The sequence below is a fragment of the Aegilops tauschii genome, chromosome 7 (genome assembly GCF_002575655.3).
Source record: "Aegilops tauschii subsp. strangulata cultivar AL8/78 chromosome 7, Aet v6.0, whole genome shotgun sequence".
In the NCBI taxonomy this organism is placed as follows: domain Eukaryota; kingdom Viridiplantae; phylum Streptophyta; class Magnoliopsida; order Poales; family Poaceae; genus Aegilops; species Aegilops tauschii.
The window spans coordinates 538,816,970-538,843,631 of NC_053041.3; the positions used below are offsets into that span (position 1 = coordinate 538,816,970).

General features: G+C 46.4%; 2 protein-coding genes and 1 pseudogene across 2 annotated transcripts; 1 reads left to right on the plus strand and 2 right to left on the minus strand.

Annotated features, from left to right (window-relative positions):
- Positions 1–5,678: 5,678 nt before the first annotated feature.
- On the minus strand, positions 5,679–6,970 carry LOC109751325 (basic leucine zipper 23-like; annotated as a pseudogene).
- A 4,889-nt stretch (positions 6,971–11,859) lies between these two features.
- On the minus strand, positions 11,860–16,522 carry LOC109751321 (probable E3 ubiquitin-protein ligase BAH1-like 1). The gene is made up of 6 exons (XM_073502889.1): positions 16,346–16,522; positions 13,419–13,655; positions 12,520–12,768; positions 12,239–12,376; positions 12,101–12,159; positions 11,860–11,965 (listed from the first exon to the last, which is right to left on the minus strand). Exons 1-6 carry the CDS (start codon positions 16,520–16,522, stop codon positions 11,860–11,862), a joined length of 966 nt encoding a protein of 321 aa, XP_073358990.1.
- A 4,325-nt stretch (positions 16,523–20,847) lies between these two features.
- LOC109751320 (zinc transporter 10-like) lies at positions 20,848–25,888 on the plus strand. The gene is made up of 3 exons (XM_040396116.3): positions 20,848–21,077; positions 21,195–24,906; positions 25,094–25,888. Exons 1-2 carry the CDS (start codon positions 21,032–21,034, stop codon positions 21,866–21,868), a joined length of 720 nt encoding a protein of 239 aa, XP_040252050.2. The 5' UTR covers positions 20,848–21,031; the 3' UTR covers positions 21,869–24,906; positions 25,094–25,888.
- The last annotated feature ends 774 nt before the right edge of the window (positions 25,889–26,662 follow it).

Sequence of the window (26,662 nt, forward strand, 5' to 3'; positions counted from 1 at the left end):
TTTCCGGTTCAACCACCTCCTAGATAAATAAAATCTATGTCACGTTGGTCGGCATATTTGTCATAAACAATAAATGAACCAAATAGTTATAAAAAGATAATATATACCACATCTGAATCATAGACAGGACGAGGGCCGACGGGGGCGGATACCAAAACCATCGCACTATGTAATAAGAAGGAATAATAAAAGTAACAAAATTAGACAAGTATCTATCTAAAGTAAGAATTTTTTTTCTTTCAGAAAGAAGATAAGAACAAGAGGCTCACCACGGTGGTGCTGGCGACGAGATCGGCGCGGGCGATCGACGGCGGTGAAGACGGGGACGGGACATGACGGATAGCTAAACCTAGACAAATTTCGGGGAAAATGGAACTCGGGGGTCGAGTTTCGAGAGGAGAAAGATTAACTAGTGTGGCTCAGACATTTCATCGAACACCTCATGTGCATAGGAGGTGAGCTAGAGCACCCAAATGCCCTCCCCTCGCCGGCCAGAAAAAAAAGAGCACTGTGGAGTGCTCTGCTGTGGCGATGGGGTATATATAGGCAACTCATTTGTCCCGGTTCGTGGTAGAAACCGGGACTAAAGCTCAGCCTTCTATCCCGGTTCGAGCCACGAACCGGGACCAATGGTTGTGGGCCAGGAGCGAGGACCATTGGTCCCGGTTCGTGCCTAAAACCGGGACAGATGGGTCCATACGAACCGGGACCAATGCCCACGAGGCCCCGGCCGGCCCCCTGGGCTCACGAACCGGGACGAATGCCCCCATGGGTCCTGGTTCGTGACTGAACCGGGACTAATGGGCTTGCCATGCCCGAACGAAAGCCCTGTTTTCTACTAGTGTTCATTGGCCCCCGACTTGTGTCACGGCATAATCTTTTATCCCGCCTGGATTCGATTAACCTGACACAAGGTCGGGATGTGTTTCGGTGGAACCTTACTACATCAGGGTGTTTCACAGTGGACTCTATATACCGTGCACTCACGCATTCTGAGGTACCAACGAGTAATAATAAGAAAATTTGGAATTCTAAAATTCCACTAAAAGTGAAAATCTTCATGTGGTATCTTCGTGGGGGAGTTGTGTTAACCAAAGACAACCTCGCACGGCGAAACTGGCGAGGGAGTAAGAAGTGTTATTTTTGTACTCATGACAGACAATCAAACACCTCTTTTTCCAATGCAAGTTTGCACGTTTTACATGGTCAGTCATCCAAATAGCGTCAAATTTGTATCCGCCCACAAGTGTTGCCAATATTTTTGGTCATTGGTTATACGGTATTACAAATAGGTTCAAAACGCTAATAAGGGTGGGAGCGTATGCCTTAATTTGGTCGCTTTGGCTATGTAGAAATGATTTGGTTTTTAATGACAAAAATGCTTCTCCTCTACAGGTAATTTTCCGTTGTACGCACTCGCTACGTATGTGGTCTATGCTACAACGGGCGGAGTACCAACCGCTGTTCATGGTGGTGTGTACGCGATTGGAGCAGGTGGTTACGGAGGTTTTTTCCCAACATGGGTGGCAGCATAACCTACGGATTGATCCACCACCTTCTTCGATATAGGCATAGTGTCGATCTAAAGGACTCTACTGTTGCCGATTTGTCGATTTTTATTTCATGAATTTTTGACAGACGCCTGGATTTGGCTGTGTGCATCTTAGAGGCCGGGTGTTACTCATAATAATTTGTATCCGCTTGATGCTATATTTTGAGATAATAAAGTCGTCCTTTATCGAAAAAAAACAGGACATGCATACCAACACGAAATTATAGTGAGCGTGCTTTCCGAATGCTAACAGGCAATAATATCGAACTTGAGGTCAACCCAAACTGAATATGTAACCTAGCTAGAATGACAAAAGTTTCAGAAATGCTATCCAGAACTCCAATAGCTGGACCTTCACCCTAACAGAACTGCTCAAATTTCCCAAAAAAAAAAAAAAAGAACTGCTCAAATTCACGATGATGTGCGTCAAACCTTTGAAAGCAGAGCGGCGAGTTAAGTTTTTATTAGTCTGCTCAAGTTGCTAAAGCATTCTCTCACCGCCAAACGTCGGGTCCCTCGCTCTCCCTCGCTCCCCCGCTAGGTCCCCCCCCCCCCTCCCCCGCCGCCGGTGGCGAGCTCCGTCGGGCAAAGCCCGGTGGGCGCGGCGGCGGCGGGGCCCTCCCCCCCCCCCCCCCCTCCCCCAACGGCGGCGCCTTCGAGTGGCGACGCTGGACGTCCGCGGGGCCCAACGGCGTGGCTCGCGGGGCGGAGGGGTGGCCTGCTGGTGGCGGCGCACCGGCGACCTTCGTTCCGCGCGCGGCGGGGCGACTGTGGTGCTCCCGTCTCGGGAGGTGGCGTGCGGCCGGTCTCTTGTTGGATCCGGCCGGATCTGGCGTTGGGGGCCGGCCGGCAGCGCGTGGCTCGGCTGGTGCGTGCCCGGCGGCTCCGGCGTTTGGAGCTCGCCGGGCGACGCGAGATGGGCAGCGGCCGGGCGTGGCCACTGCTCCGGCCGTGGGCGGCGGCGTCAGGAGGTCTCGGTGGTGGCCTCCTGGTGTCGTGGCGGCTTCACGGTGGCTCGACGGATCTGCCCGCGGCAGCGGCCGGCTTCTCCGGCGTCAGCTCGTCTGTGTTCGGGCCGTCTTGACCTTCACCCCATCTCCTCGTCGCCCGGGCGCTACTCCCATCAATGGGCTGGTCCTCTCCTAGCTGCGGTCCACCGCTCGTCTTGCGCCCGGTGCTGCAGGACCGAGCTCGTCCCGCGCATGATGCAGCAGGACCGAGCTCGTCTCGCGCACGATGCAGCGGGACTGACCTCGTCCCCCTCTCGATGCGGCAGGCCCGAGCTCGTCTCGCGCTCGGGGCTGCAGGACGGGTCGGTGGATGCCGGTTCTGGCCGGCCTATTGGGTCTCGACGTTGGGGGTCGCCCAGGGGTGCGAAAGGTGGGACCTTTCCGCTCGTCTCTTTCGCTGGGGTTGGGGCGGGTCTCAGGTGAGGTGGTGTCGAGGTCTTGGATGCTGGGGCGGCGGCCCTGGTGGTGGTAGCGCGGTGCTCTTGGGCAGAGCCCGTGCCTTGGTGCTGCCCAGTCACCATGGCCGTGTGCGCAGCGTGGTTGCCGGGGTGTGGCTTTCGGTGACGGTGAGTGTTGGCCGAGGTGAAAACTTGTTCTATCTTCGGATGGACCGGCGGCGGCGAAGATCGTTCCCTTTTTGAAGGCGTCGTCGCGGCTCTCATTACCCGTCATGCGGCTCTAAGGGAAACTCTGATTCTTGGATCGGGCGGTATCGGCGCTCCGGTGTAGTACCCTTCCTGAAGGCACCGCCTTGGAGCGCATGGTTCGTCATATGTAGCTGCACCTCTGCGTGGTGGTAGTGCTAGGGATGATGTTGCTGCGCTCAGCGCCTATGTATCCTGCCCTAGGTGTGTATGCGTGTGTTGCGGTGGCGTGGCGTGTGTTTGTATTGGGTGCTTGATGATTGGTGCTTTATATATAGAGCGGGGCAAAAGCCTTTTTGGGTAAAGCAGAGCGGCTCAACAAGCAGTGCAAGGTTAATCTGTGAACCTGGAAGTCTGATTTCCATCTTTCTCTGTGTGGCCTAGAAAAGGCATTGGTTGATGTAATATTCTGCTGCTCTATGTATATACTGTTCATATTTAATATTTCTCCACTCGCAAATGTAAGGTGGTTTGCATATTTCAATATGAATTACATACGGACTGAAATGAGTGAACACTAAAATGCGTTATATACATCTGAATCCAAAAAAGTTATATCTTATAGTAATGAACGGAGGGAGTAGAAAATTACTGTAGAACAATTGTATAAACCAGCAACGTCTTTATTATTCGCAAACATAGAGGGTTAAAAAATAAGCTCTTCTATTTCTGTATTGTGATCTTTATTATTCACAAACATAGAGGGGTCAGACACTGTGATTTTTAGCTATTCAGTAACATCTCAAAAATAGAGGAGTAAAAAAAATGTAAACTAGCACAACCCATGGATGCAGAAATCTCTATTATTCACAATAACTTGGAATGCGGTATGTATCTACACATTGCAAGGAGGCATCTAGGACCAGAAGCAAGGCTGTCAAAACTCCATGAGCATAACCGAAAACAGAACAATGCAACGTGAACGGACATGCCCACTCCTGGTAGCGTCAGAGCTATCCAACTTGCAGCGCCTCAGGCATCATCGGCAATACCGCAGTTTGAACCAAACACAACCCGGCCGATATAAGCAACAAACGTAGTCTTCCTTGTACACAGAAACCAATAGTCCCCAGCAAAGAGAAGATAAGCTGTTCGGCATGTCTTGAAAGAGAAAATCAGCACCAAGTGTGTTACTCGAGTCCCGAACAATGCATCCGCACAAACACTTGTAGAGACAGAAAATATGATGAAAAATGAAAGCAGTAGCATGACTAATATTTAGAGGAAAAGTAGCATGAGTATTGCTCGAGTCCTGAAGCAATTATTCGCACACACATTTTAGATACAGAAATGATAATGATCAAAATAATCTCTTCATAAGAAATGGTTTGTGCGTCGTAACTGAGCTAGATGAACAAAACTAGTTATAGGTACTCCCTCCGTAAACAAATATAAGATGTTTTAGGTCACTACTTGAGTGACCTAAAATGTTTTTCATTTGTTTACAGAGGGAGTACATTGCAACTCGCAAGTACTGGATATAGCTTATGACTATTTGCACGGCATATATAGCATTATACTAGCATTATACCCGAGGGAAAATACACAGGACCTCATGGGTGCTTCACATCCCTATACGATTATTAACTGTAAAAAATACCCAAAAATACTGAAATTTGAGGATATCAAACCTGGATTTCCAATCTACTTCTGTGTGAAGTTTCGTGAAATACCAGAAAACGTATCTGTGGTGAAGAAATACTGTCCGAACTAAAATCCGTCCAAACAGTTTTTTCTATACATAAGAATTTTTTATCCTTTTCGCCACGGATACGTTTCCTGATATTTTTTCATGTAATTTCACACGGAAATAGATCAGACACCCAAGTTTGATATCCCTAAATTTCAGTTTTATTTCAAATTTCTCAGTATTGTTTTTGAATTTAATGTTCATTTAGGGGGTGGAGCACCCAGGTGCTACAAATCATCTTCCTATACCTGAGATGTTATCTTATTTTTTTCGGCTTGAAGACTAGAGATGGACAAAGGTCATCTGTACAAGAAAGAATCAAGGAGACACTTGTCCACTATATGCCGTCATTAGTTATTACCAATGGCATACTATTCCCAACTTGAGAATCAGATCCGCATACTAATGAAAGCCGTTCATAACGGCCCATTATAAAACAACCTAAAGTACAATAAAAAATATGGCAAGGCTGGTGCATTATGAAGTTCATGGGCAGGAAATGAATGAATAGAGTGCCTATTAAGGAAAAGAATAGCGAATTATACAAAATAGCACCGCCCCTTAAATTACGCTATTAGCAAGGTATAGCGCACTATAGTGTGCTATTAGTGATACATTGTAAACTGGTTTTTTTATCGACACAATTATCTACATGTTATAGTAATGCTATTAGCGGCGCTATCGTGCGCTTTATTTTTCAGTGGTGTCTAGTGACAAACTGAATTAATACTACCACACTGATGATCAGTTTCTGGAAAAGGTTCAGTAATGCTATGAGCAGCTTATTGAAAGGCAAAAGTAACTAGCAGTTGCCCCAAATTGATGTTGCTATATAGAAAAGCTCTTCTCATATCAAGAAAAAAAGAGCTCTTTATTTTTTAGGACAAGGCAGGCGCTTTGCCATTTGTACAAGAAATTTTTTGTCTACTGAACACACAAGATAAGTATAACTAACCTGCCTTCACCTCTTTACATCATCGGGCAAACCTGGGAGCCACTGGTTATTTGCAATGTCACCGGCAGCTTGACCCAACAGCTCGCCACTCATAACACCATCGTCATCCATTGTCGTGGCCTGCATAACTGCGGTAGAGCGGCTCGTTGCATCTGAGCCTGACCTGCTGGGCACCACCACCAAGGAAACTTCCCTGGTCAGCCGAATCGTTGTTTCTCATAGGCCGCTGGCAAGGGAAAACTCCGAGCTCTCCTTCGATCCTCCCTCTAATGTCGACAAGCAGGTAGCGGAGCCTGGAGGCCTCAGCCTGAAGCGCCGAGTGACTCTGAATCTTCCTCACGAGCTGCCTGTTTAAGGCCTTGAGGCGAGCCACCTCTTCCTCCAGCAACGCTGTGCGGGCCTTCCTCTTGTCACGGTACCTCCTCACAGCTGCTCGATTACCAGAAGGGCGCTTCTTGGCCCCGCTATTCTGTTGCGGCGACTCGGATGTCTCCGCGACATCGTCGGACTCTGCCGGGTGGATCTTAGTGTGGACATGGACGCAGGTGTGCGCGTGGTGGGCAAGGTCCTCGACATGCGGGTTGCAGCAGGCGTGCTGCGTGTCTTTCAGGACGTCGTCGAAGTAGCTGTCCATGGCCGGGCGCGGGTACGTCTCTGGATTGGTGAAATCTATGTCCGCGTCGTCCATGGTCCGCAAGAACAAACCTGATAACATGAACACGGCATGTATGAGATGCTCTTGCTACTTATTTTTATTCATTCGGTAATCGAATGCAATTGACGGCATTGGGAAGGGATGATGATTGGTGCAGGCCAACCACGATCGTTCTTGTGGTGACAAGCAAGAGGAAAACGAAGAACAAGCTTGAGTTGAGCTTACCCGCAGACGAGAGGAGTCGCGTCCTGGTCCTGGATGGCCACGGCAATCCGGAGTTGTGGTGGAGGAGGATGATTGGTGGGCGGAGAAGGGTGGGGAATAACCAGCAACGTTTTTGTGTGTTGTTCCTTCTCTTGTTCGCATTGACTTGGTTTCCTTTCTCGGGTGGAATGCTTTTCCTTCGATGTCGTCATCGATGGATAGGGGGAGAGGGGTCCGTAATAACGTGAAGACAAGCAAACCAGTTTGCCCGGCCGGTAGGTTGATGTGCGCCGCGCGCGGCGGAGATATTTTCAAGACGGACTGATGGACGCGTGTGCGGCTCTACTACCCCACGGGTCAAGTGTCAATCAAGTAGAGTAATATAAAATGGTGAATATATTCCGTGGGAACAAAAACGACATCATGTTGAATAAGGGCATCTACAACGGTAACCCAACCCGCCAAAAAACCTCCCGCATCCGTCCGCGGACAGGGGGTCAGTCTGCGGACATGGAGGTGGGAGGCGGACATGGATATGAGAGGCAGTCATCCAACGCTAGCCGCGTACTGTCCGTCAACAAATTTAAATTTAAATCTATGTTGATCCACATAACGCGCCAGCTCACATCCCCGCCGGATCACATCCCCGATCACAACCAAAATGAGACAAATATGCGTAGTTTTTACATGCCGGAATCCAAAAGAATATCAGTTCGGCAGTCCGTGCATTTCTGCCCTGCCGGATCAGCCATCCTAGCAAGATGCTTCCCGATTAAGGAGGTGCCCTCGTCGCGGCGTAGGCAGCCTCCGTGTCCGCGTCCACCTCCGCCTCCACCGTGTCCTCATCTTGCACCGCCGCCAACTGATCTTTCTGCCGCTCCAGCGTGTGATACCGGACGAATTGCACGATAATTTTAGCATCAGCATCCAAAGACTCGATATTCAAGGTCAACATCTTGGTGTCCTCCGTATTGGCGGCGATCTTCACCCTATTTCCCTCGAGCGTGGTCTTCTTCTCCTCGAGCGCCGCCTTCTTCTCCTCAAGCACCGCCTTCCCCTCCTTGATCATGGTCCTCCTCTCTTCGAGCTTGATCTTCTTCTCCGTCGCATCCATCAACTGCTTGAACCTCTCCGCCTTCCGCTCCTCCTTGATGTCCGAGCGCCTCAAGCATGCCTCTTCCTTCTTCGCCAAGATTTCCTCGAACCTCTCCGTCAGCTTGGCCGCCGCACCTTCTCGCTTCGCCCTCTCCTCCTCCCACTTCTTTCCCAGCAGATTTCTTCTAACCTTTTTCGGCGGTTCTTGGGCTGGGTCGGTAGGGTCATCGGTTTCATCCTCGTTGGCTTGGGCTCCCGTCTTGGCAATGAAAAGGTTCCACTTCGGATGCCCATTCAATTTCAACCAACAATGCATGATGGTGAACGACTTCTTCTCCAACTTCTTATACACCACACAAGCACGAGTAGGCTACAAAAGTGAAACAATGCAATTCTGTCTAATGAGCAACAAAACAATACATATCTGGCTACTGATCAACAAAAAAAGAGCATATCCGGCTACTGATAAAAAATAGAGCATATCCGGCTACTGATTAACTAAATCAGAGCATATCCGGCTACTGCTCAACTTACTTGCTCGGCGATGCACGCTAGGACACCATGCGATGAGATGCTTCAAGTGCCCGCAATACTTGGAGACGGCCTCTTGGATGGTGTACCATCAATGATTGAGGGATTTCCACTCACGGTTGCAGACCAATGCGTCGATGTAGGGCACGAAATGCTTGTGCTCGTGGAACCTTTTGGAATTTTCCTCCAAAAGGTTGTGCCCTTTTGCTCCGCCATGGACAGGATTGAGGCTAGTTGCCAATGATGCGTCGCACAACAGCTCGTCCTCCCGCATCTTGAAGCTTTCTCTTCTACCCTTCTTCTTCGGATCGCCGATTGTATCTTTCGGATCATCGTCGTCGCCGTCCTCCTCCTCCTCCCCCTCCAGATGCTGCTCTCCGCCGGCCCAGTGTTGCTGTTGCTGTGTGCCATCGCCGTTCTGGGTGTAGGACTGCTGCGTGGCCTTCTGGGTGTAGGACTGCTGCTGCTGGTACTTGCCGGACTTGGTGGGATTCGAGTCTTCCACTAGCCCGTCCTCGTAGCCCCTCCTCCTCCCTCGCCCCCGTCGTGGATGATATTGAGCATCTCCCTTTCCGCGTCATACACCGGTTCCCCCGCTCTTCGCATTGCAGAAAACAACACGCGGGCACCCATCTGCTCTTTCCCTGCCGTCCTCACTCGAACAAGCGATGACGAAGAAAACTCAGACAAGAGTGGCACCACGTTAACATCAACGATGTAAGGAACCGTACCGATAGGGTTTGTGAGCTGCTTGGCAGCGTAGTAGTACAGAGGCTTGTAAGGCTGCGTCTGCCACGGCCTCGCCGTCCGCCAAGACCATCGCCACCACCAATCCCACCGGCGGCCAGATGCTTCCTCATCTTCTCCTCGTTTGTGGCCTTCTCTTTGATGCGGCGACTCTGCCACGTCTCCGAGCTGATGTTCCGGGCGAGCGTGAATCTTGAATCCTCCGGCACCTTTGGCGCCCCCATCTCCGGTAGGTTCTCCAGCGGTTCCATGCGTCGTCGGTGGAGGAAAGGAGAGGGTGGGAGAAAAGAGCGGGACTTGGGCGGAGAGCAATATAGGGAGTGGAAAAAAAGAGTGGAGGAGTTTTGCGCAGAAACAGTGGGGGAGTTTGGCGCGGAAACAGTGCAGGATGCTACAAAAGCGCAGGCTCGGCCCTCCTTTTGGGTAGGCCAGGGGGCGGAGAGAGACATTTCACGTGTCCGGACTCCCGCAACCCCCCCCCCCCCATGTTTGTCTCCGGTTTGCGAAAAAAATCTGCGTCTGGGCCGCTCCGCGCACCGATACAGGTCAGCGTTGCATGGCTTCCACGGTCCGGATAGCCCGGTCAGGACGGTTGCGGGAGATTTACGGGTCGGCGTTGAAGATGCCCTAATAATGGGCACCATAGGCTCCGATGCACCGGCCAAACTTTCAGCCAATCACTGTGCACTGGTAGATCCAGACACATAAAGCCATCCCATTGGGCAAGCGAGCGCAACCAACTTGAAGCACGGCCACCCTCATCATCAGTCGCCGCCGTTGCCGCTGGTTGCTGCCTACGTTTCTCGTGGCTCCACGCATGTAACCGTGTGCACCCGCGGTGGCAGCTCCAGTGGCGATGGTGGCAGCTCGCCATAGCACCCCGATGGACCGTCGAAGCTCGCTGCACGGGGTTGCATGAGCGACGGCCAAGAGTCGACGCCGTTCATTTTTAGAGAAAGGGCGCTTTATTACTTAAATGATTTAAACATTACACCTGTCCTCTGCATAATTAAGATGCACACAGTCAAACAAGGTGTCTCGTAGAAACGGAAAATAAGAAAGGCGAAATACAAAGAGACATGTAGAGTCAGTATAACGCCTAAAGCGGGGCTGGGGGGGGGGCAATCCTAAGATCAAGCTGCCAGCCATGTTGGGTAAAAGTATCCCTCGTCGTACCCTCTAATCATGTACACACCTCCGTAAACATGTCTCGATTCTCCACACGTTGTAAAGATGACCATAAACAGAGAGTCCCGGTACATCTGTAGATAACCTGCATCAGAGAAGTACTTTTATCATTAAAACCAGTATAATTTCTACATAGCCAAAGCGACCAAATAATAGTAAGTTCTCCCACCTTGAGAAGAATTCTAAACCTATGGTCAATCCCATGTAACCAGTTGCCAAATACATTAGCAATACTACAAGGAGGATACAAGCGAGCAGCTATTTAGATGACTGACCATATAGAATGAGCCAATTTGCATTGCAAGAGTAAATGTTTTATTGTCTCATCATGGTGACGAAAGACACATTACGGGCTTCCATGCCAGTTCCTCTTAATAAGGTTATTTTTAGTAAGAATGACTCCGCAACGAAGATACCATGTAAAGATTTTATTTTAAGAGGTATCTTCATCTTTCAAATCTTTTTATTATTATCAACTGGCACATCAGACAGAATTAACGCTCTATACATGGACTCCGCTGAGAATGTCAACGCCGTTCATGGATGTAGCAGAAAAGATCGCCAGTAGTAGCAGAAAAGAACGACGGTTGCAGCAATTGGTCGTCGCCGCCGTCGCGGGTCGCGGTTCCGCCATGATGGATGTAGCAAAATCCCTCGCCGGTAGTAGCTAAATCTGAGGACGGTTCCAACAAAAAAAGCCACCGCCGTAGTAGGGCGCAGCTCCGCCTTGATGGATGTAGCAAATCCGTCACCGGTAGTAGCAAAATTCGATGACGGTTGCAGCTTATGGCTTAGCTGGTTGCAGCTTCCAGGGGTGGAGGTTTTCTCGTCGGCGTGGAGCTAGATGGATGGACGGAGCGCATTCAATGGCGGTGCTGCGGGGGAGCGCGGCTGGGCTGTAGCAGGATGTGATGCTGGTTGTAGCAAATTGCAATAGGGGAGACGCCAGGGAGCGGAGACCCGTAGTGATGAGGTCGATGGTGCTCCGCTCCGGTCCTCGACTAAGCGGCCTCCACAGCTGCAGGTAAGCGCGCTCAATCACAAGTTTAATACAAAATCATTAAGAGTGTCCAAATGAGGACTCCGATACCCAGCCACCTAATGTGGCGGTGTCCGACCGTAGAGGCTTGCAGTTCCGAGAAGAGTTTGGTGAAGTCGGTGTGGCACCATCCGCCACCAGCTACTTTACGGAAGCAACACCAAAAAAATTGGGTCGTCGCACATGTAAAGAATATGTGGTTGGAGTCCTCCGTCGTATGGCACGGGGGGCAATTACCATCGCTGAGGCCGTTGCGCTTAAGAACCTCGACCCCAGAGGGGATGCGCCCGCGGATCCATTGTCATAGGAAGATCCTAATCTTCAAAGGACGCCGGATTGATAATCGGCCAAAGCATTCAATTATCCAAAAACAGTTTGATATATAACAAGATTTTTATTTACAATCCACTTGAATGCCAAACGAAGTCTTAGTACTGCTAAATTTGACACCACGCGAGGAAGGCATCCCTGAATAAACTTTATCATATAGGCGACCTAACTGATAAAAGTAACAGACAGAAGCCAGGATGCCCGAGTTGTCTCATACAATCATATGCTCGTGAACGCTCTGCATTGTCTTTCCCAATGCTCCTTGGCCAAGCGAACACGCTCAACACGCTCGGTTTGCATCCTCTTCTCCCAGTACTCCGGGTAACTGTAGGAAGGCAGAAATATTTCACTGATCAGCAATGTCAACTTAAGGAAGGGTTTCTACGTAAAAAATAGTGCACACGTTTGTGTGGGAGAGAGAGAGAGAGAGAGAGAGAACTATTACCCCCTTTATTATTACCTGTTTCTAAGCAGAATGTTGAGCTGATTCAGCCGCACAGCGTTAGGAAAGACACCGGCCTAAAGCAAAGCGAAAGAGATGCGTTTCTGATCAGGTGACCTTGGTAGAAAATATTGAGCAAAAATTTGATAGATTTACCCGGCGACAAATCGGGCATTTTGATCCAGGATCTGCAGACTCGAGTCCATCAACAACTGTCACAGAGGCTGCAGCGCTGCAACACAGGTAGCAGAAGATGTGGCCACATGAAAGAGAGACTGCATCGAACACTGTGTCCTGCAAAACCAAACATCGAACACTGTATAGCTCAAGTACTCTCCTCTACAGTACTACCCTCTAAATTAGTTGTTGACACATGGGTCACGTATCGGCCGCCAAGTAAAAGCTAGCATGTGAGAGGATTTATTTCCATGACTTACCAAGCAGATTGAACAGGTTAAGTCGATGTCGACCCGCATGGAATCCAAGAGGTTACAAGAGAGTGTCGGCTTATCCTCATCGCCGAATGTGAGGGAGAGGTCCACTAAGAGGTCCATTGAAACGGTTTTGTTCCACCTCAAGTTGATGTACAAAGCCATGAGCTCGTGCAGCCACGGGGATTCAAGTATCTCGATGTGCAGTCTCCGCGCTTCAGTTCTGAAAGACTGCCCTTGTTTTGAGCAACATTTCTGCAAGTTTGTTGTGCTAGATGTTATCATTATGGTTATAAGAAAATGATTTATCATTATGTAGTTGCTTGTGACTATCTAATTATCAAAGCAGGGAGCAGTAGATGGAATGTTGCCACAATGATCACCATTTCACACCAACAATATTGATGAGACTAATAATGTATAGTGTGCATCTTCAAATAAAGAGACATACAGGGGCGCAGCTAGATTGGATCCCGCCCGGGCCAAACATGATGAACAATGTTGAACAGTAGCAGAAGTGCTACGGTCAATGAAGGACTCTAGGGCCATGACCTGGGTCTAGGCCCTGGGGGCCTTGGGCCATTTGGCACCTTCGGATAGATAAATAGAGTGTTCACAACCAAGTATTACGACTTATTAGTCATCCATCTATCAATTTTTCTTCATCAACAAAATTGAGTAATTTTAACATGTCCCTCTTACCTCCTCTTTTCACATGGGATGTAAGAAAGTAGGAGTTACTCAGACCACTACCTAATGAAATCAACGCCTCAGATCTATTATACACTCTTACCTCCCGTGTGAAAAGATGAGGTAAGAGAGACCATCTTAAAACTGCTCGCTTTGCTTTAGAAAACATATATATTTAACGAAGGAAAACTGAATTATTGAGTTAGGGGCCATGCCTTGTCATACTTCTTTGTGATTTTCCTCATGGCTACAGCATTTACAATAGCATAGGTAACTAGGTCTTTTCCTTGCCGTACTAGTGCCTCATCAGTCCTTAGAGACCTGTTTGTGAACCACATGAAGTACTTCCTCAATCCCGTGGATGCTACATGCAATTTAAGTAACTTTTCGACCCTTTCATTGAAGCAGCGAACGATTGCTGACAGCTCATTGGAAAGGGATGGAAAGAAACTCTCATCACGTACTGCAGATGCAACAGCTAGTGTCAAATATTGATCATGGGCCATTAGCCTATACCTTCACTAATAACACTTTAAGTATTCAGGAACATATAGATTGGAAAACAAGTAAAAATGCATGTGCAAGAATAAGGTGTTTGATTCATATGAAGAATGCATGAACTGTGTAGACTTAGGTGTTTGATTCATGAAAATGGAAAACAAATACAAAGGAGTCATAACAAAGGTGTTCACATTAAATGCAAAGAACATACAAAGTAAAGTTGTGAGACATGAGGTGTAGTGTGTCATCTCTACTATGGGTAGCATGTAATCTCTATTGTGGTTGTTGTAGTCCCGTCGAGCTGTGTGGTTCCCATGTACTTCCATTTTTTGCTACTACCTGTATAATACCTTAATACTTTGCAATAAAATGGATGTATGTATAGCCGACATAGAGGTTGGGAATTTACCCTCTTTTGGGGGGAAAGAATAAGAAACATATAATTTTATTTTGGCAATAAACACCTTCATCTTATTCTCTGCAGACAAAAGATCTGTAAAGAGGTTTAAGTGGATTGCACAAATATGGCATTTCTCTTTGAATCGGAGATCAAAATAAAATTGTTCTTGTTTCTTCTTTGTAGCATTAATTACGATGAACCCAATTTTGATGGATAATGGCACCAAGAGAATAATTCCTCATTCTTATTATTTCCTTCACATTTTCGATGAATCAAGGAGGATCCTACATCGTCTACCTTTATCCCATAATATCACCACATATGTAGGAGGTGCAAAGTTAAATGATATCGCCCAAAATGGAATAATGCATGTTTTCACAAGATACTCCCTTAGGGCTAGAGGAAAACTATCTTATTTTTTTCAATCATGTTGCCATAACTTAGTAGCACCATGTGTTGGGCATTAATTATTGATTTCACAAACGACACAGAGGGGTCACTAATTTACTTGATATTTAGGGATAAGCTTAACGAAAGATAACCTTGTTAGGGATCGACAACTATAACGGAAACCAGAAGTGATGTTATTGCCATGAGGGAGAGATGACTCATGTGGAGATTGTGCACGGGCTTTCAATTGACCTGCGCCTACTTGTTTCTCAAAGCATCTTAAAATTAGTTATCCAAGATAAGTGGACAGCCTAAGGCAAAAATTCGGGTGGGGTGTATGCTCTATGTTGTGCTATTTGAAATTCTTGTAATGATCTTGAGTTTAAAAAAAGAGCCTTTCTATTTCTTGCAATTTATTCATATGGCTACCCACTGGAACCATATGCAAAGGTGTAGGATGTTAATTATGTATTTTAGGTGGACGTATTTGAAGATGGTAGAACAAACTATGTTCAACCGACATAGATGGTGGTCTCTAGCAATAGGATGCATGCACTAGTAGAAAAAGGGCCATTAGTCGAGAACCGGGACTAAAGGCCCTCCACACCGGGACTAAAGGGTCGTTACTAAAGCCCCCCCCCCCCCCCCCTTAAGGAGATTTCTTTTTTTGAATTTTTTTCCGATTTTTAAAATTTTGAATTATTTCTATTTAACCTCTAATCACCTCTCATCATTCCAAATTCACTAACTTCCCGGCCGGTCACCCATCCTCTCAGTACTCCAGCCTGAGCACGCTTAACTTCCGGGTTCTATTATCTCTGATTTCCAAGTCTGGACTTGTTGTTTTCCTGACAATAGTAAGATGTCAATCCTATTAACCCTCAGGAGTTTAGCTTGAGCATGAAGTCACACGATTTCACTGTTTGAGTTTGAAACTATTATTCTAATAAACAATAATTATTTAGTAACACTAATATTTCTTGAGTAAGTAGTTTAACCATAGTTTGACCACATTTTGACCATAGTTTGACCAGATTTGACCAAAATTAAAAAAATAATATAATTATTTGGTAACAATAATATTCTTGAATAATTATGTAGTAACACTAATACTTCTTGAATAAGTAGTTTGACCAGATTTAACCAAAATTCAAAAAAACTGAAATTTGAGCATATCTTTTTTTCCTTTTGGAATTTGAGGATTCTAAAAATTTGCAAACAGGTCGTAGGCTGTCAAAATCGGATGCGGATTTTCGTGCTGAACATTTTGATATATTATACGTTTTTTTCTGACATCGTATGCAAAAGAAGTTTTTATCATTTTCTTTTGCTTTTTACAAAACTGGAAAGGCGATCCAGGGGGGTAGAGTTTGAAAATGGGACCTTTAGTCCCGGTTTGAGACACGAACCGGGAGACCTTTAGTCCCGGTTTGAGACACGAACCGGGACTAACTAAAGGGCACTTAGTCCCGGTTCGTGTCTCAAACCGGGACTAAAGGGCTCATCTAAACCGGGACTAATGCTTTTAGCCGCACGAACCGGGACCAATGCTCACATTAGTCCCGGTTCGTATAAGAACCGGGACTAATGGGCTTATCTGGCCCGAACGAAAGCCCTGTTTTCTACTAGTGATGCTACACAAGTGTATCTTGCGATCCATATTGTGTTCGCTCAAACTATTTTTGAGACTTTGCTTTTCAAACACTTTCTACTGATATACTTTGTAAGAATAAAGTGCATTAGTCGGTCAGAGAGGCTGGGGTTTCCATCTTTCTACAAAGAACAGCTAGCCTTCTGGAGAACAATAGAGAACAGATTGAGAATAACAAGCACAAAGTAAATACCGCCGGCCCCGGTGCACTGGCTATGCCCCGTGACGACCATGGTGGTGTCGTCGCCGGGGAGCTGAGGGCAATAGGGAATAGCGTTGCATTTCTTAATCATTTGTTTCAGACGCTTCAGCCCCAAAGTGGGCAGTTCCTCCTTCATCCCCTGCATATATCTCTTGTACTCCTTGGCGAACTTCATGGCTACAATGGAAGACAAGATCATCACCAGATCGAGATTTCAGGAAGGGAGCGAGAAGAGAAGTTGCTGCAGGGCAAGCGATTACGGACAGTTTGATTACCTTGCTGCTAAGCGGCTTAACCGAATTTAGAAAGAGTAGCCAACTACAAAGGCGCCCTTGTATTTGAGAAGTCAACGCTAGCTTGTATTTGAATGAAGAGGTAGGCCCTTGCATTTGAATGTCAACGCCAGGTTGTATTTGAAAGAAGAGGCAGGCCCTTGCATTTGAATGTCAACGCCAGGTTGTATTTGAAATAAGAGGCAGGCCCTTGTTGCAAGGTCAACAGTTATGTTTCGATGTGCACATTATGTAGTGTTATGTGCATGCTTGTGTTAGTTATTTATCAAAGCAAGATGTATGGCGGCAAGTATAAAAGGAAGTTTATATGGCCGAGCTAACTAGAGAGCACGGATAAGCTTGCGCACAGACACAGCTAAGGAGTTGACATTGAAACTTTTAAATCACTCACAAGAGCAACAAAAATAGCTAGGTGCCAACCGTAGGCAGTAACTCGACCATGATGGCACGCCCATCCATGATAAACTATGTAAAAATATCTGGATGGTACAAATATGAGAAAGAGTAGCATCTAAATTAGAGCTATGCAATTACTCCCTCTGTTCCTAAATATAAGTCTTTCTAGAGATTTCACTACAGACTACATAAGAAGTAAAATGAGTAAATCCATACTGTAAAGTACATCTATATACATCAGTATGTAGTCTGCATTGAAATCTGTAAAAAGATTTATATTTAGAAACGGAGGTGGTACGTAATAACGATATTTTTTCGGGTGGCTGGTCCAGCAGCCGCTGGCGTGGTGGAGGCCACCGGCTTCGCTGCAGCCAAGGCTCCAGCCTGCGTTGCCTGCTGCTGCTACGGCTCACCTTGTGCTTCGTTCGGTAGGCCTATGCACAATGGGCTGTGGATTCCGGCGCCATCGCCGGCGCTTCCGACCACAACCCCCCACCTCTAGTGCTCCGACTGTGCTTTCATCGACTACTGTTGCAGCTGCGGCTCCACTGACATCGTTGAAGCCTTCACAAAAAGTCCAGCAGGAGACGCCGAGGGCTTCTATGTCTGCAAAAATGATATGATTTTTAATAGAGAATCTTTTGTAATTTTTTTGCAGGTTATATCCAGAGCCACTGCTTGGATCCGTACGCGGTCGTTCCTCTCATGAGGAAGCCAAGAAGCATATGGCTATTGGAAACAACCGGTGGGAGATGGTAGCACAGGATACTTACAACCAATTTGAATGACGGTCCAATAATAAACTAGGTGTTTAGTTATCTTGTTCTATTCTCGCCGGTTGTGGCAACTATATTTATCATTTTACTTTGAATCTTTTGGGAGCGACTACTGTATCACAAAATTTTTGTGGGACCTTTTGCTTAATAATATGGCTGCCTGCATCATTCAAATGCAGACGCCGGCGGTAATCCCTCTTTCAAAAAAATGTCTGTAGGGCCGGCTACGCCCTTTCGACGTAGTATTCGCCACCCCGTCTCCGCTGATGGGTTCTTCTTCGACTGACAAACACTCCATGTTGAAGGCTATGTGTTGTCAGGCTGAGCGCAAGTTGGACTTCACGCCAGGTACTTCGTCTATCAAATATTTTCTTTCCTTTTCGGATACGCATATTTCTACTAATAAATAATCATGGTGTGTCTATGGAAAACAATGAAAATGAAGTTAGTTTGTCGGTTGGGGCACTGAATATATGAAGATCGTCCGTTTAAAGGTTTCTTCGGAATGTCCGAGCACCCCGCCTACCCTTGATGCCTACGAGAAGGAGACAGATGCCACATATGATGGTCCGCTTTTATCTCACTTTGTTGGCAGGTTATTCAGGTCAGATTCGATGATGCAAGACATGAGTCTATGTTTTATGACTTCACAATGTCTTTGCAAAAATCACATTCCTAAGAAAACGTCCAAAATGGTGATGGTTTCAACTCTGACCGAAGTTTTCACATCGGAGACATGAGTTGAATTCCCCGACATGGAAGGATTTTGATTGAGAAGTCATACTGGCATGAGAGCCTCAGACCGGGTGAGTAATTTTGGGGTGAATCCACCTCCAGATAGCCGGAACCATGGTACAATGCTTGGTTGAGACACATCCATGCTATAGGCCCGATATATTCTGGATAAGGGAAGGTAATCGGACTAGAAAGAACTTGTTGGATGGATCCTTAAACTGTTTAGTATCCGCCATTGCTAGAGCCACAAATGTCGATATAAGTCTCGTCATGATAAAACGGACAGTTTGGATCATACGTCGAAAACTCCTTCTCGTTGAGAGAAACAGGGCACCGGTTGATGATCATGATGTTGACCAGGTCCAATACGATATTGTGACGTCCCCAAGGTCGGCGCCAGTTGTTGAAGGATTTTTCGTTGGATCCTAGTAGCTATACTAGAACAAATTTCTAGAAGGAGAGGGGCAACTGTTTGCCACCAGATATCCGAGAATGCGGAAAGAGCAGTTGTGAAAAGCAAAAAAAAACATTAAAAAAGTCACATCGGGTTATTGGTGGATCTAGAACATAGTAGATAAAAGAAGGAAAGATGATATACCCATGTTCAGGCACCAAATGTCGGTAAAATTCCTATTTATTGCTTTGTTCTCTTTCTTTATATGTGGCGTGACATCTTCTTTGGGCAGTGGGAGGCGATGTCCGCACCGATGCGGGGCAGGGAGTGCACGAGCTAGGTCATGGCCGGCAGCGGCTGTGGTGGCGTGCCGGGTGTCCGGTGTACGGTGATGGGAGAATCTAGGGTTAGGTTGTGGAGGACCTCTAGGGATCGACCGGATCCGGCCCGTGGGAGCCCACTGGTGTGACGGCCCGTCTTCTAGGGCTACCTCGGCGATGATGCTAGATTGCCTCTTTGATCCATGCCCCGACCAAGGTAGGTCTCCCTGCGCGTGGACCGACATCGGGATGCATGGTTCACGGCGGTTCTGCTATGATGTTGTCCATTTCTTGGTGCCTTGTTCTGGGGTGCTATTTTTCTATCATGGTGGTGGTGAGTCCGACTTTGATTCTGAGGCATCGACCCTTGTGGTCCGGCTACGTGGTTGGTCTGAGCATGGTTTTCAATTTCAGTTTCAGAAATTTTTTAGCACCAACCGAAATGGCCGAAATTCAGTGAATTTCAGTGATTTCAGTTTTCATTTCAGCCAAATGACTGAAATATTCACTTGAATTTAATTACAAATTTGAAAATTTTGAAAACTATTTTGAAAAAATTTGAATTCTTGTGTTGTACTGAAATTGCTGAAATATTTTGGCTGAAACGTAATATTTCAGTGCCTATTGAAATTCAGTGAATTTCACCGAAATCTCACTGAAAGTGAAAACCATGGGTCTGAGTGCCTATGGTGGCATTGGTGAGCATCTAAGTGAAAACTCTGTGCTTTGGCACATAAGACAGTTATGCACGCAGGTGTCGCTTACCCATGTGGCATCGTTGCTGGTTCCGTGAAAACCTAGACAGTTGTTTCGTGCTTGGCGGTGACGACACTTTGCATTGTTACCCTCTTGGGGCGTTGGCGGGGAACTCAGATAGTACCACCCAATTGCAGTGTGTCGACGTCTTCGGGGTTGCCTTGATCCTGGAGTGAAGCTTCGTCGGCTCCACAAGGAGTGGATGTGTTAGTCTTCCATCATTTACACATGTCCTCGTGGTCAACGTTCTCAGCCCTCATTATCTTCTGTTGGGATCGACGTTCCGCGAGAATGGCATATTTTGCTTGACGCACTTGCTCGTACAACCTCGCGAAATAGGGAGTGGTTTTCATTGTTACTGCATCGGTTGTTAAAATTAGCCCTGCTTGCAGCTTGCTTAGGAGATGATCTTTCGTAGCAGTCCCTTACCATCAAAGTCGAATCATGAGACTTATCATTGACATATTATTTTATGATGAAACCTTATGGTTGACACATTGGGTTCTAGATTGTGCACGAAAAGTGAAAGCAAACACAACAACGCCCCGCTTGGAATCGGTGTATAATTTTACACCCGTATATAATTTACAGGTGTAAATCACTGGCCACGCATGATTTTCATCTGGAAAAGAAAACGACGGAGGCAGGAGTGTATATTTTACAGGGGTTTAGCGCTGAGAAACGACGATCCAATCAGCGCCCAACTGTGTCGACATAGTACCTTCGCGTCCAGACATCGTCATTGTGTCGACATCGTACCTCCGCGTCCTGAAATCCACAAACATGTTTTTTATGCCGTCACCCAGCATGTGGACCCACCCCCCGACGGCCCACCAGGCGCGGACGCGGCGGGATGACAACATGCGCCGCGCTGATGTAGTGGATACCATGTGTTCATGCGTGCGTGTAAACTCTGCCCTGTGTCTCAACTCTCAACTCGCATCCTATTGTTCTGCGGACAAGAGCTAGACGTACGACCGCATTGTAGGCCGGCGTTCGTCGAGAGACAAGGAAATGGAGCAGTACGTCGCCCTCTTAACCTACCTACAACGGTTCGCAGGTATGTACGTACATATCATGTTACTAATTAGTTACGGCGGCACCGCTCGATGGTTCTTGGTAGCATGACTATGACGCGGCGGCACCGCTTGATATATGTGATGATGATGGGTGGCAGATTCGGTTTCCGCGGTGAGCTGCGACGCGGAGGCGACGGGGGATGGCGGCAGCGATGTCTGCCGCAACGAGGCGGCCGCGCTGCAGCTCAAGATGGTCGCCGTCGCCGCTATCCTTGTCTCGAGCGCCGCCGGCGTCGCCATCCCGCTCGTCGGCCACAGGTGGCGTGGCGCGGTTCGAGCCGGTGAGGGCGGGTGGGCGTTCGTGCTCGCCAAGGCGTTCGCGGCGGGGGTGGTCCTGGGCACGGGGTACGTGCACATGATGCACGACGCGGAGGAGAAATTCTTGGACCCGTGCCTCCCGGACTCGTCCCCGTGGCAGCAGTTCCCCTTCGCGGGCTCTGTCGCCATGCTCGCCAGCCTCGTCACACTCGTGGTCGACTTCATCGGCACACAGTTTTACGAGCGTAAGCAGCGCGATAAGGCCGGTGCCGCCTCCGCCACAACGAGCGCCCAAGATGAGACGGGGTCGCCATTGCTGCAGGACGGGAGGACTACAGGGGGCCAGAAGTGTGAGGCCACCCTTGGGCACAGCCATGCGCACGTCTACGAAGGAGTGGTGCGCAACGGCCATGGCCACGAGAACGAGGAGGGCCCGTCCCAAGCTCGTCAAGTGGTGGTTTCACAGGTACGAACACAGTGGTTGCCTTGCCCCTCCTGTCAAGCTCAAGCATAATCGATGCTGTTTTTTGGGATAGCTTACCAAGCAAGCATAATCGTAATTAACGAACTCAAAACACTATATCACTCTCGCTTAATTAATTAGTTGCTTAAGTATGTGTGCAAGAACAAACTCTCTCAAAGCAGGCTTTCACCGAGCTTTATAGATATATCAATCATGCAGTTCATACAACAAGTTCAAGTGTACCAAAGAAAATAATAATGTCTGCTGGGCGTCAACACAAACACACCCAAGGGGAATGCAAAGAAAGAAGTAAAAAGGCCGCCAAGTGGCCGGCGCCTCGGGAACTCTGAGGTGAGGCAAGGCGGCATACGGCGACAATCATCGCGTCCATCATGCTGCCAAGCCGGTCGCTATCCCTCGGTCTAGATAGCGGTTGCCAACACTGCTAAACGGCCATGAATTTGAATAGTCAGAGGCCGTAGAAGAAAAACGCGATCAATAATCATCTTGTTGCGCGTCATCCAAAAGGATCGACGCCAACGTCGCGAACACAAATTAGAAGAGGCGTCTCCTCCCAATTTTCTTGGCCCGGTATTGGAGAAACCCAACCAGGTCCAGGGCCTTCAAGTCGGCCCCAGAGCCTCACCAGAAAAGCACCACATAAACCACGTCGCCGGACACGAGAAGAAGATGTGGTGTACCCTCTCTGGGACAACAAAAGAGGGGGCAAAGACCATCCCTAGGTTTGTTCCGCTTGGTCACCTCTGTCCGTGATGGGATGCGATCCCGCAGCAACTGCAAGGTGAAGATCTTGATCTCAATGGTAAGGGTGCTTTCAACAAAGGAAAGGTCCAGGCGATACGGCCACCGACATAAGGCATGATACGCCAAGCCAACAGAAAAGAACCTTGAGGGTGTCAAACACCAAGATACAACATCTGAATAGTTCCAGGAGTGCTGACAGATCGCTGCCCGCAAGTTGGCCCACTCAATGGTCCCCTTGGGTCCAAATGCTAGCCGAGACAACACATTCTACTGGCAATTGTGAGCAACAGAGGAAACCAACAACATCGGATCCGAGGAGATAGCAAACAATAATGGGAACTCCGTACATAGCGGAGACCCGCCGACCCACGGATCAAGTCAGAAGAGGGTCACATCACCATTGCCAGTAGAGATAGAGAGCCCTAAATGAATCTCATTCATGATCTATTGAATGGATCTCCAAGATTGAGATCCCTCCCTGCACTCACATGCAAGAAGAGGGCGGCCCTGCACATACTTTGCTTGAATAAGCTGCAGCCTTAAGCCACCCTCCCCGCGGAGCATCCGCCAGACTCATCGCATCATAAGGGCCACATTCATGTGATAGTCATATCTTTAATTTGACAGGGACAAATAAAAGTAATTACATAATTTTCATTCTTTGGCCAACTACAGACTATAGGAGGTGATTAGTTTGTTGTAGCCTGGTCAAGAAAGTAGTACCCCACAAAAACAAACATGGTAGTGTTTGGTTTAGTACACAATTATATTAACTTTCTTTGCATTTCCCTTAAAAAATACACTTTATGTGTTTGTGAGTTATGTTCCACAGGCTCATATAAATTTGGTATTTACTTGGTCAACTAAAAGTTTGTATATCAATGTTGTTATAATTTGTTTTGAAAAGATAAAGTTAATTGTGTTGATACCAACTCAAATTTAACCTGGCCTAATGTAATAGCTCAGCCAATAGGCATATTTTTTTGTAAGAAACATAGTACAAACATAAACGCTCTGATCCACGCACATGCACTCACCACAATAAACCATGCAAGCACACCCTACCCCTATGATCACTTCCGAGACACTAAAGTCGGCACATCCTGAAATTGACGAAGTCCCACAAGCACCCTATAGTCGATGGGAACAACGTCTCCCACTAAATACTGAACAAACAACTCTGGAAACCTAAAATAAATTTAGAAAACTAGGAGCACCGGTGTCAAGTCTAGAAGTTGAAACCTGGTAGGCTGGTTCCACCATAAAGAATCTAGCCATCTGAGTTATTCTCAGTTGGCACCAGTAGACATATAATTGCGGCTAACTAGTAGTAATGTATTCGAGAAGATCACCAAATAATTGCTATTTAATTTAATGTGTCATCTTTAAATCCAAATACAGTTCTACATTTTATAGCACGTGCCACTCTGTAGTCAGATTAGATTTTTTTAATGACCCATTTTAATGCATTTAGTATGAGAAAATTAAGAAGTTCATTTTATATCTTCAAATATGTACAGTCAAATGTTTATGTTAACACTGTCTTCTAGTAGGAAGTAAGAGTTATTCGCAAAAAAAAGAGTAGGAAGTAAGAGTTTAGTTAGTATGGGATTTTCACTATATAACGAATAGGTAAACATGTGTCACAACACTAATACTCATCACTTAAGCTAGTGCAGTGGTATACGAGGAAATAATGGTCAAGACTAATTAATAAAGCTAGCTTAGTATTTGTTTGATACATATACTTATTCATTTCTTTATATTATTTTCACTCCAACATGTCATCCTACTATGAGTAGTGTGCATGCTTTTACTTGACAACTGTTTTTTATTTGAAAAATTGTAATTTTTATTAAGTTTTAATCACCAACATGTCATACCATGGATCTAGAGTTGCGCATACTGAAAGGAGAGCAGCTCACGTTGTTTTTCATCAGGGTAAATAGTATGTCACTATTGTTCCTAAACCCTAACTCCAAATTTTCTTATCTTATAACCTATTTTTTTGTTTTTCTTATACCAAATTTTACGTAGTGAATCAATATGAATATAACTATTTGTATTCCAAACGTAATTTGTTTATGAAGCGATTTTAAGATTACCTCGGGTGCAGAATAACTTATTCTGCACCCTGGGTGATGAATAATCATTTGCTGCACGTATGGCCAACCTTCAAGATTTTGGAACTTGGAATTGTATCACACTCAGTGATCATCGGGCTATCACTGGGTGTTTCGCAGAGCACGTGTACCATCAAGCGTCTGGTTGCTGCCCTTCACCAGTTCTTTGAGGGTTTCGCACTGGGTGACTGCATTTCTCAGGTTAATTAACTATCTCCATTTTCCCAAATCATGCTTAAGTGTGGTCTTTCAGAAAATGAAAAGATGATTTTTCAAAGCCTTTGTATTGTAATTGAGATGTACCTGCTCAACCAATAATAGTACGTATGTGCTAAACATAACAGTTCCTCACTTTAAGCAAGGTATGTCATGAAACAAATCTATGCAGGCTCAGCTGAAGGATCTCTCTATGCTTTTGATGGCATTCTTCTTTGCTATCACAACACCCGCCGGGATCGCTGCAGGTTCCGCCATGGCATCATTCTACGACCCGTACAGCCCCCGTGCGTTGGTGGTGGAGGGTATTCTTAATGCCACGTCGGCTGGTATATTGATCTATATGGCACTGGTGGATCTCATCGCGGCTGATTTTCTTGGCCGGAGGATGAGCAACAGCCCAACCATCTTGCAGGTTGGCGCATATGTCTCCCTGTTTCTTGGGGCCCTAGCTATGGCATCCCTTGCAATCTGGACTTAGTTAGTGTTGGTGATTGGTGTGAGTATCTATACATACTTGAAATGACTGAGATGGAAAATAAGATGAAGGATTGGAGTTGTGGAAGCTGGACGTACACATGGCATTCAATGCACTAGGAGTTGCTCTATAGTCCCTTGGAGAAATGGAGAAGCTGCTTCTTTTTTCGTTGGTTCTTTTGTTTCTTGTTCTTGACATGGTAGTGGTTGGATGTAAAGGTGCCTTTGTTGGTAATAAACAACAAAGTCCCTCTTTGTGATGCATTGTGAATTTGTGATGGATGGTAACACAGGAGATGAATTAGTACCGGGGATGAGGAGCTCCAGGAACTGACTTTGTTCAAGTCACTAGCTCACATTTGAAATCGTAATTATGCCACAAGTTCACTGCACGGATCCAAAGTGTGACGCAACCTACTCCATCTGATTGCACCTCCATGCGGTGATTCTGGTTTCATCTCCTGCCGTCACCCCCCATAAACTCATCGTGATATAGTGCATTGGTTTTTGGTTTGAACTGCTATTTCGACTTCGTTTGGAGCGCATGCAGTTCAATTGTTCCTCTTGTATCTTTCCTTCATTTTAATAGTTAATTAAAATCCATTAAAAATGAATAATACATTCCCTTTTAAACCTTTATTTTTGAAATTATTGTGAAGAGTTAATTGCTATAATGAATAGTACTGAACTATGTGTCATTCTCATTCATGATGTTCACATATTTATGCAATCCCCAGAGGGGCTGTTCCAAGAAGAAGAGAGGGGGAGAGGACCTTACTGCAATAAGTAAACCCAACTAACCACATATTAATTTACTCTTAACACTTCACCTAATCACCTCCTATCCTTGTTGTCATACACCATCTTGTTCAAAGTCTCCTCGAAGAACCATGTAGGGAAAATATATATGTGAGGAGATATACATAACTGGCCATGAAAAACTCCTTCCAAAAACCAAGTGAGAATATAAGGAGAAAATGACATATCATAATACTTGTATTATTATTGTTTCTTGAAAAACCTTCTTTGAGAAACCATTCAGAAAAAAACATATAAAGGAAAAGAGTACAATATCAAAGATTCAATGGTCTCGAATAGGTTATCAACCAGGAGTGCGCTCCCCTTGGTTCTGCAAATCACGAATTCGTTTGTTCCAATTCGATTAACAAGTTCTGGAATAAACAACTTAGTAAGGACTTTGTGAACAAGTCACCAAGATTATTGCATGACTTCCTTTGAAAAATTGTTTGTCTCCCTATTTTTC

What these genes read in the sequence shown, in the direction of transcription:
- LOC109751321 (XM_073502889.1), bottom strand. Translation starts at nt 16,522, where the DNA reads ATGAAGTTCGCCAAGGAGTACAAGAGATATATGCAGGGGATGAAGGAG. An exon ending in TAACCTGTTCAATCTGCTTG is followed by an intron (nt 12,377 to 12,519) that starts GTAAGTCATGGA and finishes TTGGTTTTGCAG; the next exon opens with GACACAGTGTTCGATGCAGT. An exon ending in AACATTCTGCTTAGAAACAG is followed by an intron (nt 11,966 to 12,100) that starts GTAATAATAAAG and finishes GCCTTCCTACAG; the next exon opens with TTACCCGGAGTACTGGGAGA.
- LOC109751320 (XM_040396116.3), top strand. Translation starts at nt 21,032, where the DNA reads ATGGAGCAGTACGTCGCCCTCTTAACCTACCTACAACGGTTCGCAG. An exon ending in CTACCTACAACGGTTCGCAG is followed by an intron (nt 21,078 to 21,194) that starts GTATGTACGTAC and finishes GATGGGTGGCAG; the next exon opens with ATTCGGTTTCCGCGGTGAGC.